The sequence below is a fragment of the Spermophilus citellus genome (genome assembly GCF_964194105.1).
Source record: "Spermophilus citellus genome assembly, chromosome: 8".
Taxonomy (NCBI): Eukaryota; Metazoa; Chordata; class Mammalia; order Rodentia; family Sciuridae; genus Spermophilus; species Spermophilus citellus.
This window is the reverse complement of record NC_138189.1, coordinates 137,084,499-137,103,801: the sequence shown is the minus strand read 5'-3', so window position 1 is coordinate 137,103,801 and position 19,303 is coordinate 137,084,499. Positions and strand designations below refer to the sequence as shown.

The 19,303-nt window shown below is 38.4% G+C and overlaps 1 protein-coding gene across 6 annotated transcripts in view; it reads right to left on the bottom strand.

The window, feature by feature from the left end:
- INPP4B (inositol polyphosphate-4-phosphatase type II B) overlaps window positions 1–19,303 on the bottom strand; it is a 777,385-nt gene that overhangs the window by 100,655 nt on the left and 657,427 nt on the right. For all 6 annotated transcript variants that reach the window (XM_081304010.1, XM_081304015.1, XM_081304012.1 and 3 more), the window contains one exon: window positions 511–683. In XM_081304010.1, the coding sequence (XP_081160136.1) occupies window positions 511–683 (173 nt within the window). The remainder of the gene's footprint in view (window positions 1–510; window positions 684–19,303) is intronic.

The window sequence follows — 19,303 nt, the reverse complement described above, 5'->3', positions numbered from 1 at the left end:
GAGTAGTGGGGTCCTATCAGAAAAAGAGCTAGTCCTGGCAAGCTCTGGTTCAAGCCTTACTGCCCTGAAAATTTATTTTATAAACAAAATAAGGATTATAGTGAAATCCTGTCTTGGGAGTGGATTGGGAAACCGAGTAAAGAGATCCCTTTGCCCAGTCCTAGCTTGTCACCTGCAGTACAAGGCAGAGGTCCCTTCCCTGACATGTTAGCAGACCCCAGAGCATAATACAAAGACAGGTCACCCCTTCTTCACAGTCTCTGTGCCCTGGTCAGTGGAATGGATGAGACTTGGCCATCTCAGTGTTTCACAAAGAAATACTGAAGGTGGTTGCATAAGCTGCGTCTGCATGGTTTTCTGCTCATAGCTATCACAAGAAAAAAAATATTGGTGTCTAAACCTTAATAAAAAGGATCTTTAAAAATAAAACTGCCAAAGGAATAATTCTACCCTCATCAAAGAGAGGATGTGCACATGCAGCCCGGCTCTGTGGGAACAACAGGCACCTACTGCTTGGCTGAAGACGATGTCTCTGCGTAGAGTGAGCGTCAGGCACTGGGGCAAGCTGCAGGCCAGCTCCTGGAGCAGCACGAAAGTCAGCGACTGCTTAGCTCTGCTCACCACTTCTCCCATGCAGTCCTTCAGGGTCAGGACCAGGGGGCTCAACTGCTCATACCAGTCCTCTGGGGGAGTGAGAACAGTGCGATACATGAAGGGAGGTCTCGGTGCATAGAACCTATTCATGATTTCTTTCAGCACAATTAAACATACTATAAAGGGTTCATAAAGAATAGATTTAAAGATTAATTCTAGTGACTCCCCTGAACTCCAAAAGTCTATAGCCAGCGACCCTGTGGATCTCTCTCATTGGAGGTACTGCACACACTCACATGCCTCCTTTGCTGAATGCTCATCTCTAACTTGGGCACTGCCAGTGTCTTAGTGGAATATGCCATTAGACTGTTCATATGCTAGAAACAGAAATTTCTTCTATAGGTGGTCATTCAATTAGCTCTGTAACGCGTAACTGCTTCCCCTTCCCTGCTTATTTCTTAACTGACCCCCCTTCCCCCAGCCATAGTCTGCTCAAATCCGCTCTCTATAGTGTTGCTAGGAGCTTTCTGATCAGTTTGAAGCCAATCACTCACTCTTGTCTCCTTACTTAAAAAATCATTAAAGCATTCAGAAAAAAAGTCCAAACTCATGAAGGATCCTCTCTTGTCTCTTCTGCCTGTCCAGTCCCATCTCTCAGAGCTTCATGTGCAGTCTTGAGCCCAAGTGAAGTGCAAAACACATTCTCCTTAATCTGCGTGGCTCTCACACCTGTGATTTTGCAAACCCTATCTCCCCTCCTAGAACACTTTCTGTACTTACGGGCCTGGCAAGTTCTTTTCCACCCCTGACAATGTCACCTAGGCTCTCCCTCCTCTAGAAGTCTCTTCAGTTCCTCCTCCTCCCCTGCCCATGCCCTTGAAGTCTGGTGGCATTCACTTCCTCCTGTGCCCACAGCTTCTGGCCCTCCCTGCTGGGACCACTTGCATATTGTTTTCCTCTACACAAAAGTGAGTTCACGGAGGGGAAGGAATTTACTTTTTAATCACTGAATCCTGAGAACCCAGCACAGTGCCTAGCACGGAGTAGATGCTTGAGTTTGAGTTGAATGAGTAAAGTTACAATAAATATAATAAAAGCTTCTTAACGTGTACGGGAGATCGAGAAAGTCAAGTTTTGACAATATTAGGGATTCACGCAGCTTTTCTTCAAATATGGATTAAAACTGAAGCCATCTGTGCTATTTGTGTCTATTTCTAACATATATCAATTATACAGTCATGTCTTTACATCATATACCAAAGCCAAGTGCTATTCTATTTCAGTTTGTTTGGAGAGCAAAGCCCTGACAACAGTCAAATATAAATTTTGGGCTGTATGACATCCCATTAACGTACAAATAAATTAACACCAGGGTGACAAATACAATTTCATATGAAGGAGTACATGCTGCAAAATTAATTATGGAGCAGGTTTGAGATGATATGATCTTCTCAGCACAAAAGGAGAAGCATCATCATGAATGATGTGAGTGGTCGATAACCAGTTAAGACCTTGAAAGAGTTACAGGGAATGATGAAAAGAACCATGATCCTTGTTGTACCACGTCTCCTGCCACTTACTTATTTTATGTTGTGGTGTAATAGACTAGATGAAATAAGCCTAAGTAGTTGAAAGGATAATTAATGACTCTAACTTAATAAAAAGATATGCTCTTATTAATGCTTTATGCAAATACCTGTGTGATGTCATAATACAAAGAACATTAGGAATGCTAGGGGTTATTATTGCTAAAACATTGTACATTTCATATAATTCTAGGAATGACAATAATGGAGAAAGGGGAATTCACAAATGTCTATTAAATCTGTAACCATTTAATAAAGAACACACTTACCTAGGATGAAATATGAATAATGGTTCAATTCAGACGAGCATTGACTATTAATTCTTACATCACTGTCATGTGTAAAGTGGAACATAGAGTTGCATCATTATATTCAGAAGAAAAGACAGCGGGAGACACCAATGGAGAATGGCCTGCATTTTTACATTTTTCCTGTTTGCATTGTATCTCTTTCTGTCTCTCTCTAATGTTGCTTCCAATACTAATGAGGACATGAAACACATACAGAGAGAAATGGTAGGAAAAAAACTTCAACTGACCCAGATTAGATGTTAGCAGATAAGAGCCTGTGGACCAATTTGTGTGTGTGTGTGTCTGTCTGTGTGCGTGCGTGCGTGTGTGTGTGTGTGTGTGTGTGTGTGTGTGTATGTGTAGAGATCAGTTTCTGCTCAAGACGGCTTCAGCATAAAATCAGGCTTTTGTGCAGTAGGTGGCGCTGCTTTATCAGGCTGAGGGAGAAGTACTTGGTCACTCATTCCATTCAAGGAAATGATTGCCACTATTTTGGACACTTGCATAGTCCCCAAACAGCATGATCCTTTGTTTAAGCACCTAGCATATTTTCCTGTGTCTGGAGGGCAGTAACTTGGTCATGAACGGGATATAGCCCTTCTAGTTTGAAAATTAAAAATTAACTTAGGGGTCCACTTTCTTCCCCTTGAAAAATATTAACTGACAATTCAAAATAAACAGAGCCATTGGTTTTTCTTGATGGTCTTTAAAAGACGAAACTTTGCAGACTTCCTTAATAGCATTAGGATATTACTTCCCTCACTCCTAAATCCATAATCATGATTCTTTAGCCAGTTGACTTTTCATCACAAATTGTCATTGGATAACGGAGAGAAAGACCATGAGACTAATTCTGATTTGCAGTCCCACTAGAATAGGGGTAAAAACCTGAAACAAAGAAATGCACTGATACTCTCAACCTATAAACAATGTTAGATACTTCTGATATAAGCAATATTTTGGTATCCCAATTTAGCATAATTATATATACTTTATATGGCAAAAATTTAAGGAAAATGACTATATAAGAAATATTAATTATGAATGAGAAAATTACAAGGATGTGAACAAGATATAATGTCTTCAAGATAGTACTATCCCAGGGCTGGGGACATAGCACAGTTGGTAGAGTGCTTGCCTCGCATGCACAGGGCCCTGGGTTCAATCCCCAGCACTACAAAAATAAATAAATAAATAAATAAATAAAAGATAGTACTATGCCTCCTATGCAGTAGTCTCTGTAAATGAGCAAGGTAAAGATGAGAATTTTCTAGAAAAAGAAACAGCTAAGTTCAGCAGATAAAGGAAAACTGCACCAACAAATGCCAATTGCAACACTGACAGGTTTTCTTCTCTGGCAACATTCTCTAGGTAAAAATCTCAGGTTTTGAAATAAACACAATGGGGTATGACAGGCCAAGAGAGCCTGAAGTCGGTTTGTAAATGGTCTTCTTGCTCCGGTGAACATTCCAAATCACTGGCACAAAGAACTGAAAATTCTGCTGCTTTCTTTTAAAAAGAAAATGTCTGGGGACAAAGAAGAAAGCTCCAGCTCTGGACAGTCTTGAGACTCTTGTGACATGTTCCTCATGTCTGTCTGTCCGTATCCTTCCTGCTGCACTGTCACACATGAACAGGTTGAGCCATTATCTGGTAAGGATGAAGATGGTGTTCATTTTTGCACTATCTCATCAAAGTCAGAAATTGTGAAACACACATAAGCCGCACTTGAGAGTTTAATTTCTTCCAGTTTCAGCGAAGATTCTGTACTTATCGCGCGCGCGCGCGCGCACACACACACACACACACACACACACATTTGTGATATGGCAGCTAAGGGTGCACACACCATGAGGTTGCCCCTCACCTAACCTCTCACACAGCTCATCGGCCTAGCTGGCACTTAAATGTGATTCTCTCCCCTGGGCTCCTTTCAGTGCCAGAGGAAAATATGAAGAGAATGTTTTAGTGTCTCTATAAAAACTTGCTGAGACTCCTTAACCCCAAGACCAACAAGCAGAGTCTTTCCTCAGGAAAACATAAAATGCATGTGGCTTAGCTGAGCTTTTCCTGAGCTTTGTAAAGGGAGTTGGAAGCCATCCAAGCAGAGCTCTGTTTTCTAGCCCTTTCCTCGCTGCTCTAACATATTCAAGTGAAGCTCACTGAAGGATTCAAAGAATGACTGCCGGGTGCCCCCTCTCCTCCTCCACACACCATCTATTTTCTGTACAGGATGTTCCCGTCCTCTGAGCTCAATGGCTCTTACATTGCTCAGAAGAAAAATAAAAGAGCCAAATATCAACCAACTGTAGCAGAGCGGAATACCTTCTTTCCAATTTCTAAGCCATTTTCTTCTCAGGTGTTTGATCTTCTTTCCTCATTTAAAATAATTAACTTCACAAAAGCTTGTAGCCCTACGTCATATTTGTTATCACAACTTTTCAGACAGAGGAAGAAGAAATGCTGAAAGATTGCACATCCATTAGGCTTCATGTAAAGAGACAAGAGGAGAAATACTCCCAGTTCAGAAGATTCACCTGGGTAAGAAGATGACGAACTGTGAAGCCAAATGATTAAAATTGCCTCAGAGGAGAGTGAGAACACTCCCAATGTTCTGAGGTAGACACAGACCAAATCCACAACCAATGGGGGTTTTACTGTACATTCAAACTCAGGTCAGCACAGAGATGACAAAGGTTCATGTTTGAGGGGTGGGATGGGGGAGATAGACAACACATTCACAGAGTTATTGCTGACTTTAGTCTATGCCTTATATCAACCCAGATATGGTGATGTAAGTGTCCCCCTGAGCGATAGCCCTCTCTTGCAGGTATAATTTTGCAATGTGAAAATCACTGTAAAATTCATGAAGGTGAACACAGAAGGGTCAATTACTGATAAGACCTCCTCTGCAGATACTTTAGAGCTACACTTCTTTGTGTGTGTTTAATGCATGTGGCCAGCTTTGGTCATAGCCTCTAGATACCTGCACATAGGAAGTCTCTGAATGCCCAGTCATCTCCAGAGATATGGAGCACAGAAACTATGCTAACCACACACCGGTAATCAGGGAAAGGAAAGCACCTGCTGGGGCTTGGCTGCTTAGAACATTTTGCTGCTCATTAAAAACCCCCTCCACTAAGCCCTCCTGACTCTTTCCCTATCTTCATGACCCATCTCCTGATTCAGATCCCCCAAGAACTGAAAAAGCAACTTGTTTTTATCTATGTTAACAAATCATAAGTCTACTGTTTTACTCAGGTAACTGACTTATAGAGAGAAAGGTATTATTTTGTCCCATAGTTTAGAGGTTCCAGTCCAAGATGAGGCAGACCCATCACTTTGGACTTCTGGTGGGACTGCCAGATGGCAAAAGCAGGGAATGTGTGGTGGAGATAACAACTCACTCCATGTCCAGGAAGATAAAAGACCAGATTCTAACTTTCCCCTTTAAGGGCACATCTCCAGTGACTTAAGGCCTACCCACTAGGTCTAGGCCCCACCTCCTAAAGGTTCCTTCCAATAGCTCCACTCTGGGGACCAAACCTTTAGCCCATGCACCTTTGAGGACATTCAAGATTCAAACCATAGCATCTTCTTTAACTGCCAACGTGAGAACTCATGCATTGGACAAACCGAATGTCTTATGCATGAGGTCCTATGGTGATACTGATAGTGGAAACACACGACCCCTAATCTTGAGTCTTTAAGAGAAGGGAATATGAGATGGAAAGTAATATCTGCAACTCAAGGGGTGTGATAAGTAGCAAAGCAGTGAGGAAAAAGTCAGGACAAGCTGGAAGAGTAGAAGTGCAGAGGCAAGACCACTCATCTCTGTCAAGTCCACATTCACTCATGAGTGTGGCATTTGCTGGTCCCACTAAGGAAGCCACGTGTGGAGACATTTCAGGAAAGGTGGTGAGGTCACACCATAGAGGAAGGCTCTGTAAGAAGAGTGTGTGGGCAGTGCCTGGATTGGTGATGCCAAGTCTCATAAACAGATGCCGCAAAGTGCCCAGAGGGAGCGGTAAGGGGCACTGGAAGGAGGCTGAGATAACTCAAGGACTCAGAGAAAGCAGGAATGAAATGAAGCCAATGTTGAGCATATAGACAAGGGAAAGAAACAGAAAGCTAAATGTGGACTGTAACTACACAGGGAGGGGACAGGGAGGGGGTGAGCAGAAAAATAGAATGGTGCAGATATGTATGAAAAGAGCCTCAGCTAAGAAGCAAGGCTACATCTGGAAGGAATGGGCATCAGGCCCGGCAAATGGAAAAAGGGGTTATGGTAACCCTGGAAGGAGGCAGCACAGGGTGCTGTGCTTCCTTTGACTCTACCACAGAGGTCACAAGAGTATGATACAGAGGACACAGTTGTACCGTAAAATAAAACCATTGTACTGTCCACTGGGGTAAGTGACTGCTCTTGGTACCTTCCACATGTATTATAAATGAGTGTACTGCTCAACCCAAGTAAGACTGCAATGAGAAAAACAGAGGGAAACCTTTCCTCATGTCAAGGGCATCTTGTTTGTTTAAACCCTGCCAGCCTGAAAACACAGGGCCATAAAACTTCCCAGTCTTGCTCTTAGAAAAATAGCAAAGGAAGTGCCTCAAATGATATCCTGCTTGAACTCCTCATTTTGCAGCACAAAGTTGAAAGCCTTTAGTAAATTCTGCTAAGACAGTTTCCAGGAACTAAATCCATTAATCAAACAAGCCCTGTATTTGTGGGAGGACAAAAAGCTTTGAATTCAGGTTGTGCTGGAACAGGAGGAGTCAAGATTCACATTCACTGGGCTTATTTTTTCCTGTAGACCTCAAATAAACTGTAATCTCGGGACTCTGGCCCACAAACAGGCTGGGTACTGGAGAACAAGCTCCATAGGTCACAAGTTACAGAGCTACCTAAAGTCACCAATGCATCTGCATCAGATGGCTCTGGTCATTTAAATGCTGTGTAGCATCTAAGGATGGAAGAGAGAGGCAGTGGATATGAATGATACTGATAGAACTGATGCACAGGCAGCCAGAGGAGGAAAGTGAAGAAGAGAAAGCAATATTTTTTCCAGTAACTTTCAAGACCAGGGGAATACAACACACCAATTTTTTTTTTTTTTAATTTTTACTAAAAATTTTTTTAGAAAATCTTGTGCAGAGATTTAACTTGTAAAATATCGACAGGTAGGCAAGTAACTGAACGTAATATGCACCATACATTTCTCAGGTTACCAAAGTCCACTGGTAGGAGGCACCATTTCCCTTTTCCTCCATCTATACCAGTTTCACTGTGGCAGTGAGCATCCCCATGCTTATGGGAAAGCAAAGTCATTTTTCAAAAGTAATTTTGGATCTTAATATACACATATGATTCTATAGTAAACTTTAGGAGATACCTAGGGAACTGATTTTCATGACATTATTGTAGAGTACCATAAGTTCATGCCTGATAAAATTTAACTTCTTGTTAAAAAGGTGATAGCAAAAATGATTTGTATGGAGAAAGATTAAAGAAGCAGCTTTTTTTTCTATTTTTTTCCTCCTGGAGAACAGAGGTAGTGCATCACAAAAGTCAGGAAGGCAGGCTCTGAAGCCAGACTACCAGGGTTGAGATCCAGGGTGCCACTGGAGTAGGGGATGGCGGGGCATCAGGGGACTTTATCACCCCTTCTTGTCCATTAATTGTGTGGAACTATTCCTATGAGTGCTGTGAACACCAAATGAGTTCATGCGGGCAGTATTTTCAAAACAGTATTTAGCACACCTTAAGCAACCTATAAATATGAGCTTCTATGTTAAAAATAATGGAAGTAACCATAATTCTACATGCTGCCCTGCATCTTCCTACCTCCAATTGTTGGTCCATTATGCCCTTACTTCTGTCCTGTTCCTCACGATGGACTACTTCTTCTCTAGCTTGGACCAGCCCTTCTTACATGCTTAGGAGCGTCACTCCTGCAATTCCCCTCCCTCCTCTCGCATTATCCATATTTTCTTTTTCTCATGGGATCCTTCCCCTCAGCACAATTTTATCTCCTTATCTCTAAAAACAACTCTGGGTGGCCCCTATTTCCCTCAGTAACTTCTACCCTACCTCTGTCTGTTCCCTTTCATCAAACTCCCCAAATGTGTTGTCCATAGGCATTGTTTCCTGTTCCTTTTCTCTGTCTCCCTCTCAACTCATTCCCCTGGGGTTTGAAGCCACTCTTGTCAATGTCCCCAGAGACTGTCCACAATGCTAAATCCAAACTCCACCTCTCAGGCTTCTTTGAACTCACCCACCGAATCCCACTTTCGAGAACACCATTTTTCTTGTTATTCCTTCCACCACACTGGTTGCTCCTCATTCAAATAGTTGATGGTTCCTCCACTTCTTTCTGACCTTTTAATATTGAGATATCCCCAGCTATAGTCTGTAGGTTATTTGCCTTTTCTATATACATCAAATCATTTATTGATATTATTCAGTCTCCTGGCTTTAATTACTATCTATTTGTCAAGATTTTTCTAAATTAACATCCTTAGCCCGAACATTTATCAGAAACTATAGATTTTTATATCTCGCTGCTTACTTGATATCTCCACATCAAAGTTAACCTGTTCAAAATGAGTTTCTAAGTCACTTGTTAGAAGGCCTTCTCTATCCAGAGTCTTCTTCAACTAACACATAGCCCTCTCAGCCTTCCATTTGCCAGTCAAAAATTGTTGAGTTATCCTTGACGTCTTTTCTCTCACTCTCCATGAAAAAACTCTCTTGGATTCACCCTCAAAATAAATAGAGAGCTCACGACCTCCTCCTTAGGCCACACCCATCTTGTGCCTCACCTACATACACTGCATCCGCTTTCTAAGTGGTCCATACCTTTCCATCTACAGTCCGATCTGAACACAATAGACCAGGTGCTAATTGAAGTTAAATCGGGTTAATCTTCTGCTCAAAACCCTCCAATTCCTCCCCATTTGGTAAAAGCCAACATCTGCACAAAACTCCTATATGATTGTTCCCCTAAACTATCTCCTAACTTCATCTTCTCTTCTGTCTGCTTCATATTCTTCATATTCTTATTCGAACCAAACAGGCTTTCTTGCTATTTCCTGAATATGGCAGGAACATGTGTGCACAAACTGTCTTCTATATCCAATCCATTATTCTCCAAGACGTCTTCATGGCTCCCTCCCTCTCCTCTTTGCTTCTCTCCTGAAAATGTCAACTTCCAAACAAAGCCTACTTTGCCACTGATGGGCAATCCTTGGCCCATGCCATCACTCCAAAACCCTCATGCTTTACTCTGTGTTTTCCCCAAAGCATCTGTCACCGTCAACATGTTATATAATGCCCTGTTATTTTTAAATGCTTTTTTTTTCTGCTAAAAACAATTACGCTTCAGGAAGGTAAGCATTTGATTTATTTTGTTCATTGTTTTATGAACAAAAAACACAGACTAAATGACTGTTAAGAATTGAGCATCTCCCTTACCATCACAAAACTTTAGGACTGAAAGATTCCTTACCAATTTTTAGATAATATTGATCTTTCTTTAAAAGAAACTGATGCTCTGAGAGTTTAAATGACTTGTTAAAGGCCATGTGATCAAACAAGCCCCAAACTGTGAACATGCCAAGGATACTGCCTCTGAGGCCCACACTGCTCTGTTACATCCATCACAATTCATTGCCTGATTTTTAAGGAAAAAAATAGATTCCTGATAAGAGTGGTCATTAAAAAGGTCATAATGTAAAATGTTATTGGAATTATGCATATTTAATAAAAATAGATGGTACTTTGGATTATCTATTATTATGGTTTGGATGGAAAGTGTCCCCCAAAAGCTTACATGTAGGACAGTGCAATAAGGGTCAAAGGAGAAATGATTGGGTTTTATGAGTCTTAACCAATAAGTGATTTAATCCCCTAATAGGATTAACTGGGTGGTAACTGAAGTGGTAGGGTGTGACTGGAGGAGGTGAGAATTGGGGTATTATATTTGTATCTGGCGAGTGGAGTCTCTCTCTCTCTCTCTCCCTCCCTCCCTCTGCTTTCTGATCAGCATGTGAGCTGTTTTTTCCTGCCACACTCTTCCACCATGATATCCTGCCTCACCTGGAGCTCCTAGCAATGAGTAGGACTTCTATGGACTAGACCTCCGAAACCGTGAGTCCTCAAATAAACTCTTCCTCCTCTGTAGTTGTTCTGGTTGGGTCCTTTAGTCACAGCAGAAAAAAAGGTGACCAAAACATCTATTTACCAATTTTTTAATCTTATAGATACACTTTAAAAGTTGTTTCACCTGGCAAACTGTTAGTTTTTTAAAAGACTAACCCATTCATCTTTCTTTTCCCCAAAATTCTAAACATTAATGTGTAGAAATTCATGGAATTCGGGAAAATTAAAATCTAAAGCCTTTGAAGAAAATGATGCTTTATATTTACATCTTTGCATTTTATAAAAGCACTGAAATAATAATATCTAATGTTAAGGATAAGTTCTGAGGATATTAGCAATTACACTTGTGTGCATAAATGTGCATATACATTGAAGAAGTCACTTGACAACATCAGGACAAACTGCTTAAGCATTCTGGTGGATAGCAGTCCTCAATCGAGTTGACTAGGTCTTTATTCCACTATGTTGGGTCCCTATCATTTGTCAACAAGTATATTAGACTTTGGAGATTCCAGCTAATCATAAACACTTGGGGCTGGGATGGTGGCTCAGTGGTAGAGTGCTCGCCTAGCATGCATGAGACACTGGGTTAGATCCTCAGCATCATATAAAAACAAACTAATATATCCACCTAAAACTAAAGATACATAAATAAATAAATATTTTAAAAAAGAGACTTGGCATATTTTCTCAGAGAGCCATGTCTAGTAGGGGAGATAACATCAAAAATATTATGCATGATAAATCATATTCATAGGTTTCAAAGGAATGGCCCCAAAGCCAGCCTTTTCTGGCCTGGGTTTCACCATATTTTGATCAATTTAACCCTTTGAATACTGGGATATTTCACACAAAAATTCAGTTTTACTCAAACATCAGAGAGATAATGACTTCAGTTCCATGTTCCCCAGTGGAAATGATGGGCTGGGGCTGACATGGTGGCCTCATTTGAAGGGATATATATTCTTTAGTTTGCTGTAGTTTCAATCCCTCTCCTGGACTCATTCTTACTATCTTGAATGATGCTTGCAGGCCCTTGTGCCTGCAATCCCTGAAGAAGGTATGACTACAGAATCAGAAGAATTCAGTGAAAAAGAGAAGTGCAGAATCCTATTCAAAAGGCAGTAAACAAGGCTTTTCCTTTCTCAGTGGTGTAACTACCCACCTGCCATGGTGGTTGGTGATTTTAACTTACTCTTTCATATCACATTGCCTTGTTCATGGGCATATGTGAGTTCAGAGCCTCAAAGAGCTCCAGTCTGATCCTGGCTCTCCAGTACCATTCCTAGGCTCCATGGTTAGTGGGAGTGAGAAGCAGTCATTGGCTGGAATGAGGATGGGGGGACAGGGCAGACACTGGAGAATCCCTCCAATTATGAGGAGTGGTAGAAATGTATGTGAGTCAAAGCTTCAACTCCCAGGTCCTGGCTTGACTGACAGCAAAACACAAATGCAAAGATAGAATTACTAGAATTTTCAAGATGGTAACTCAGAGCATTATGCCCAGAGCAAACAGTTCTAGTGAGCAAAAGGTCATGGGCAACAACATTGGTCCCACAGAGCCAGCTGAGGGAAGGGGCACAAGGATGTGAGGTTCGGGCTTGAGGGAGGTGGAGAAGGGCAACTTTTGAAGGTCTAGGAGTAAGAAGCACAAGGTGAGATCTACACAGTTCAATGTGACTGAGCATGAACATGGATGAGGCAAGATGAATAGCAGAAGAAGTCAAGGCATGGTGAAGCCAGGGTAAAGGAATTTGAGTGCTTATCAGAAGTAAGAAAATTAAGCAAACAAGTGAAGCATCAGAGGTGACTGAGAAAGTAAGCCCATTAAAATATCAAGGGCAAAAATAAAGACAAGTCAATTCATATGCAAAACTGCTCTTGAAATTTAAGCACTCCTTTTCCCAATGGACATATGAAGACTTGGGTTCTTTTTAATAAATTCTATCAGGAATCACTCTACGTGAATTAAACTCCATATTGAGATGCCTACCAGCTCTGTGCTTTCAGCCACAGTATTCAACTTCCTTTCCTATAAATGAGGATAAAAACAGAACCTCCTCCAGGTGGGTCATGAGAAAGGAGGAAGGGAGAGAAGTCTTAGAAAAGTGTTTTGTCACACAAATGTGAGCACAGCAAGTGTGAGCTGTAAATACAATTATTATAGCTCTTTTTATACCCTTTTGTAATATCCAAATTGCACTTGACTTTCATCCCTTGAAGCTTCCCACACCTGAGCTGAGGGTGATCCCCAAACCTGGGGATCTTTTTTTATGAATTTTGCTCATAGTTTCCTATTCTTTCTCTTTATATTTTATTCAGTTTATTCTGCCTACATGTTGATGCCTCTCAAATGTATACTTACTATCCTAAGTCCTTTATCTTGTCAATTCTACCTTTACAAGACATTTAACTTGGATAATTCCTTTCAAATACAACTTGCTCACACAGGAGACTGCATGAACAGGGCTATGGTTGGATGTTTATGAATACAGTACATGAAATAGGGTAGATGCTGGCCAACAGTTTATTGAATGAAGGAAAGGATCTTCATCTTCCTTTTCAAACTTAGAAAAAAAATAGTGTGTGTCTTCCATGATGTTTAATGCTTGAAATATATAAATATATATTGTGATACATAAATCTATCCTTTAATTATTTCAAGTATGTTAGACAAAAAGCTCATCTGTGCAATCAAAGACAAAATATGGAACAGAGGAGTGATTTGCTTAAACCTTCAATTTTTCCCTATCTTGCATTTTTCAAATGTCTAATCTTTGGCATTCATAAGCTCTTGATGACTATTGATATATTACTGCCAAATCCCTGGAAGTCGTCAGACAACTGCGTTAACTGGAGTCGGCCAGAATAAAATTAAAAGATGTGGTAAATATAGTGAAACCTCAGATCCCAGAGGGAATGTGGAATGTGCTTTGCAAGTTAAAAGAGAATTATGAAGTGGTAAGGAACATTAGTACCAAGGAACTAGAAGTGAATTCTAAGCAGTGATAAGTGAATTAATTCTGTGATCTGCATGGACATTTACCTCCTTTGAGAGAGAAAATAGTGACGACTTGAAGCCAGCATGAGCTCATAAATGAAAATTATGTCACTGGAGTTTCATCTCCTTTCTGACAGGGCTTACAGCTGGGTAGATTAGGAAGAAGAATTGAATGGCATAAGGTATTTGGCCTTTCACAGAACAGATCATGATATGCTTATGAAAGATGGAGAAATGCAGGCCATGCAATAGCAGCGATGGCTGCATACACAGCTGACTGAACACACATACCTGGAAGGGCAGGGATTAACAAGTGCATTTGAATGCACATAGTTCTTTTTCATGTGGTGCCTCAAGGACCTGTATTAGCTCTGTTTTCCCATCACTTTTATCTATTACTTTTATGAATGGACAGGAAATGTGTATAAAATGTGAATGAAATAAGCCTAAGTAGGACAGTAGAAATGATGGATGAAAGAAACAGGTATTTATTAAAGTGTACTCAAAAGTGTTTTATACTGTAGTCATGGGTTTAGACATCCATCTCTTCAGCAGAATTGAGATAAGCTGTCTTAATCTCCTTGTGCCACTAATATTTCACAAAGTCCAGTGTAGAGTGGTGCTTATATGTTGTTTGATAATGAAGGATGAGCAGGATGAATCCAGTTCAGCAGAATTATGGACACCAACAGAATTACTACTAAAACATGGTTTTCCAAAAGCTAATGAGAGCTTAGGTATCATAATATTAATAGTAGCTAAAGTAGGGAGGTGGACTTCCCGAGTTGCTCTGTAGTTATTAGGCCACTGGGTTTAACTCTGGGGACTTCTCAGACTATAAAGGGTCTGAGAAAAGCAACTACTGGATGCATTTGAGTCTATTTCTTTGAAAAATCTCACAAACATTGAGAATTCAAAAAGGACACAATATGAATTAGGCTTAATTTGGGAAAAGAAAAGTAAGTTTCTCCTGTTTATTGCAAAGGATTACATTTGGGTCAGTGGGAGAAATTAAAGAAAACATAATTGGATCAATGTTTGAAGCTTGCTGTCTACAAAAATAAAAATGGTTTCAAGACTGGAGATGTGCATTAGAGGCTAGTTGAAAACCGGCAGAGATATTCTGGGCAAGCTTCTTCACATAATTTAGGAGGTCTCATTACATAGTCTTTAAGACCACATCAAATCTAAGATTTTAATATTCTATGATTTAATCTTTGAGTTCTCAATTTATCATGAATTTAAGGCAAGTGATTGTACACATACAACAGATGCCCATAAATGTGTTTACGTGTATTGAAAATATAAGAACAATCTGTGTTCACTAGGCACACACATGCTATAGATGTTTGGAATGGCTATTCTATTATTTGTGTTCAAAACAGTCGGGAAAGTTTTACTTCTCTCACCACTATATGCATTCATGCTGAAAATAAATTTATTAAGCAATCAAAAGATGTATCATAACATTCTGGTTCCAAAATAAACAAGCAGAAATCCTTCAAACTACAAATTTAAAATACTATTAAATTAATATACTGTAACAAGAAAAATCTACAACCTGATGAGGAATATTTATAGGTCAGAGAGGAGCATAAGAAAATGGATAGATAAACATAGTGATAATTCACAAGACCACCGTGTAGCCATGTAAAATATAAAACAGCAAAACAAACACAAATACTGCTAAAACATAAAAATAACGGAGGGTTTGAAGAAAGAAAAACTAGTATAAGTTTGATTTACCCTATAAGATTTAGAAATATATTCCAATACAAAAGATAGTATAAATGTATATAACATAAAATTCAAGAAATTTATTAGAATTACTTGCAGAACTTAATCTGTAAAGGAAAAAAAAACAAGAAATGATACAATATGAAGACTCTTTAATAAATGATGGTGAAAAAATGCCTAATATGCCAGGTTCCATGGTGCATGCCTACAATCCCAGTGACCCCAGACGCTGAGACAGGAGGACTGCAAGTTCAAGGTCAGCCTTGCCAATTTATCGAGGCCCTGTCTCATGATGGAATAACAAGAAGTAAAAAGGTCTGGTGATGTAGCTCAGTGGTAGAGTATTCCTGGATTCAATCCCCAGTAAAACACACACACAATAATAATAATAATAATAATAATAATAATAAATAAATGCCTAACAATATTTATCACTTATCACATCATCTATTATAATAAATACTAGATGACTCAAAACACTCCATCAGTTCACTAATTAATTGTAAACAAGGGAAAGCATGAAGGATTTTCCACCATGGCAAGGGGATGAGGATACATATAATAGTATTAAAGAAATAGACTATCATAAGAACAATATTTTGAAATACAGCAATAAGTTATACAATGTCAACTTCACAGAAAAGCAGAAATTACGGTAACTTTCACCCAAAATAGCATGAAGTCCGTGAAACTATTTAAGGCTGGGAAGATGAGTCTGAAGGTGATTGTAGTCCCTGGAAGTTAGAGCACCTGTTTCTTCAAAGAAGTAACAAAATGCCTACACGCTCAGGTGCGGGTTTCTAACTGCTATTCTCCATTGAAAGAAACTAGGGTTCCCTGGAAAGTGGGTGGACCTGGAACTCAGAAATGCAAGATGAGCCTGGAGCATCTATGATAAGGAAGGGAGTAAAGAAAGTGAGAAAGTAAAGGAAGAATGAAGACTGAAAGTGAAGGACTAAATAGTGGGAGAGAGCAAATCATCAAAAGGGCACAGAAGCATAAAGCTCCCGAGGCTAAATCTGGAACAATTTGAGTCAAGATAAATACTAATAATAGATTACAAACCATAGGATATAGAAAATTTTTATGATCTCACATTGATAGATAGTTGTATCCATGAATACATAATTAAGTAGATAAGCTGAATAAATGAACAGGGACTTCTAGCAATCTAATGTAAAAGACAATACTTGAAACATGAAGATTTATATATTCAAAATTGCTTGTGCGTTAATCCATTAATTCCAGCATTTTTATAATAATTGAATACCTGAAATGGTGGTTTCCCTGGAGGTGAATTAGTTTACAATTATTAAAATTCCACAAAATGTCTGAGAAAATATTAATACACAAAACTACTCAACGTCTGTATTTATAATGTGTACTTCAATTTGGTTAAAATACACATGAGTGTGAACGTGTGTGTTTGTGTGTGTGACTGTGAGTATGTGGATGTATTAACATAGGAAATGTTCAAAATGGTAAAATCACATTGAAATAAGGAAAAAAAAAACATTCATGATGGTATTTGCTTTTGTTTACAAATTTTCCAAGTTATCACTTTCATGAATAAAATTTTTAAAATACAGGTAATTGGCAACAGGGAATGCATACCTCAAATATTTTAACTAGAAATAGTGTGGGCCATAATACAGGCAAATACATGACTTTCTTCATTTGTTTACGCTAGCTTAAAAGGCCACCGTATATTTCTCTACTGCATTGCTTTATGTGAAAAAAGTTAGGTAGAAACAAAAGTCCCACCCCCCAAATAAGAGGAAGGGTATAAATTATTAACTTTATCTTGTTTTGGAATATGTCCACACAATGTCTCACATATGAATAAAAAAAATGATTCATCTACTCTTATAGATGATTTTTCTACCAAATAATTTTACTTTCTAAAGAGTTATTTTTTATCATACAGATATAATTTTCTAATGAAATATGATATACATAATATGTATTAAATTAATATTTGACATTTCAATGTTTTTATTAATTAAGTGAACTCATCAGTTGAATCCAATTATATTATAGATAATACTGCATCTATAGGATGTATCTATAGAATGTATACATACTTTAGCACACTCATTTGTAAAATATTTATATATGTTAAGCATTTTTTATGTGTCAATTTTCTCTCTAGAAAAAGCACTCTGTAAGTAACTATATAGCATGCAAAATTTTAATGTTTTAGTGAATAATTTAATAATGTATACTATGTTAAATAATTTCATGCAAAATTAATATTTTATCTTATATGTTTAAATAATGACATCTAAAATTTTATAACATAATGAAGAATGGACAATGGGTGAAATAAATATATGTAACAAAATAAAAATAAGACACTTAAAATAAATTAGAACACAGTATGTTGTAGTTTGACTAACTATCCACACCAATGATCTGGTTGTGATTTCTACATTTGCAGCAAGTACTGTCTGGTCTTAGAATGTGTGTACTCATTGCTTCACATTCAAATAAAATCAATTCATTTAATCTTATGGCTGATTTGTCTACAAAATATTTTTTATTTTTTAAAAATATAATTTGTATCATACATGTACAAACTTCTAAATATAAGATGTAGATAAAGTATGGCATTTCAAATATTAGAATATTTTTCTTTTTCAAGAGACATTTGGGGAACATCAAACAAAAAATGTAGCAATAGCTGTTATCCTTTATTTCTGCTAAAAAATTATGTCTAGTAAACCCATCTATGGATAAAATAAGTCCCTTCATTTTTTAATTCCGCTCACTTACCTGATTTGCCAGCGCACAACAGTGTCTGGCTCACAGTTCATAGTCAATACATGTTCAATTAAAGAAAATTGAAGTACACTATTTCTTTATGATATAGCTATGACAAGCTTTCATTTTGATTCATGTGAAGTTATAGAACTGTACTAGATTCATTAGCTAATCAAAGTGATATTATTAAACAAGAAAAGCCCCATATACAGTGAGAACAATTAAGTATGAATATGAAGAATACCAAATACAATCATCATACAAACACAATCCTCTGTAGACTTTTCAGTTGTGTGAGTGTGTAATACAGGAAGAGGGACCATCTTTAATAAAGCGGTATTGGAAAGTTGTGGTTTACAAATGTGATTAAGAAAAGGGTCTGCTGTTAATCAAGTGATGAGAGATGGATGTTTTACATAATTAAACTCCTGATGAAAATGTCAGTAATGGAAATTAGGAAGACAAATTGGAAAACACAAATTTAATCTTATAGACATCTATACCTTCTGAGGACTCATTTTCCTAAAGTAAATAAAGAACAAATTTCAGGAGGTAGACAAATAGTGTTTATTCTCTCCAAAACAAGATACTTAGCAAAAAAGGTTAAGTCAACTCTAATATCAGTTCCTACTACCATAAAGAAATATTTTTGTATGGATTAATAAAATTAACAAAAATAATCATAAAAGTCATTTATGGGGATACAAATACAGGTGACATTCTATAAGATTTGCTAGTCAACCTGTGAATATGACATGCATTTGAAAATCTCACCCTCTCCTTTCTTTTTTACACATGTGTATGCATGTGTGTGTGTGTGTGTGTGGAAATCTATTGTTATGACATGTTTTTTGGAATAATACAGAAGCACAGTTTTCAGATTCAAACCTTCTTATATGGTCACAAAAAAAATCCTTCAGGGCTTCTTATGGTGGTGCACACCCATTGTTATAGCGACTCAGGAGACTGAGGCAGGAAGACTACAAGTTCAAGGCAAGCCTCGGGAATTTGATAAAGCCCTAAGCAATTTAGCAAGACCCTGCCTCAAAACAAAACCTAAATAAATAAATAAGGAAAAGGGGCTGAGAATATAGCTCAGTTGCAAAGTGCCCCTGGTCCATCCCTAGTACCAAAAAAAAAAAAAAAAAAAAAAAAATCCTGCAAAAAA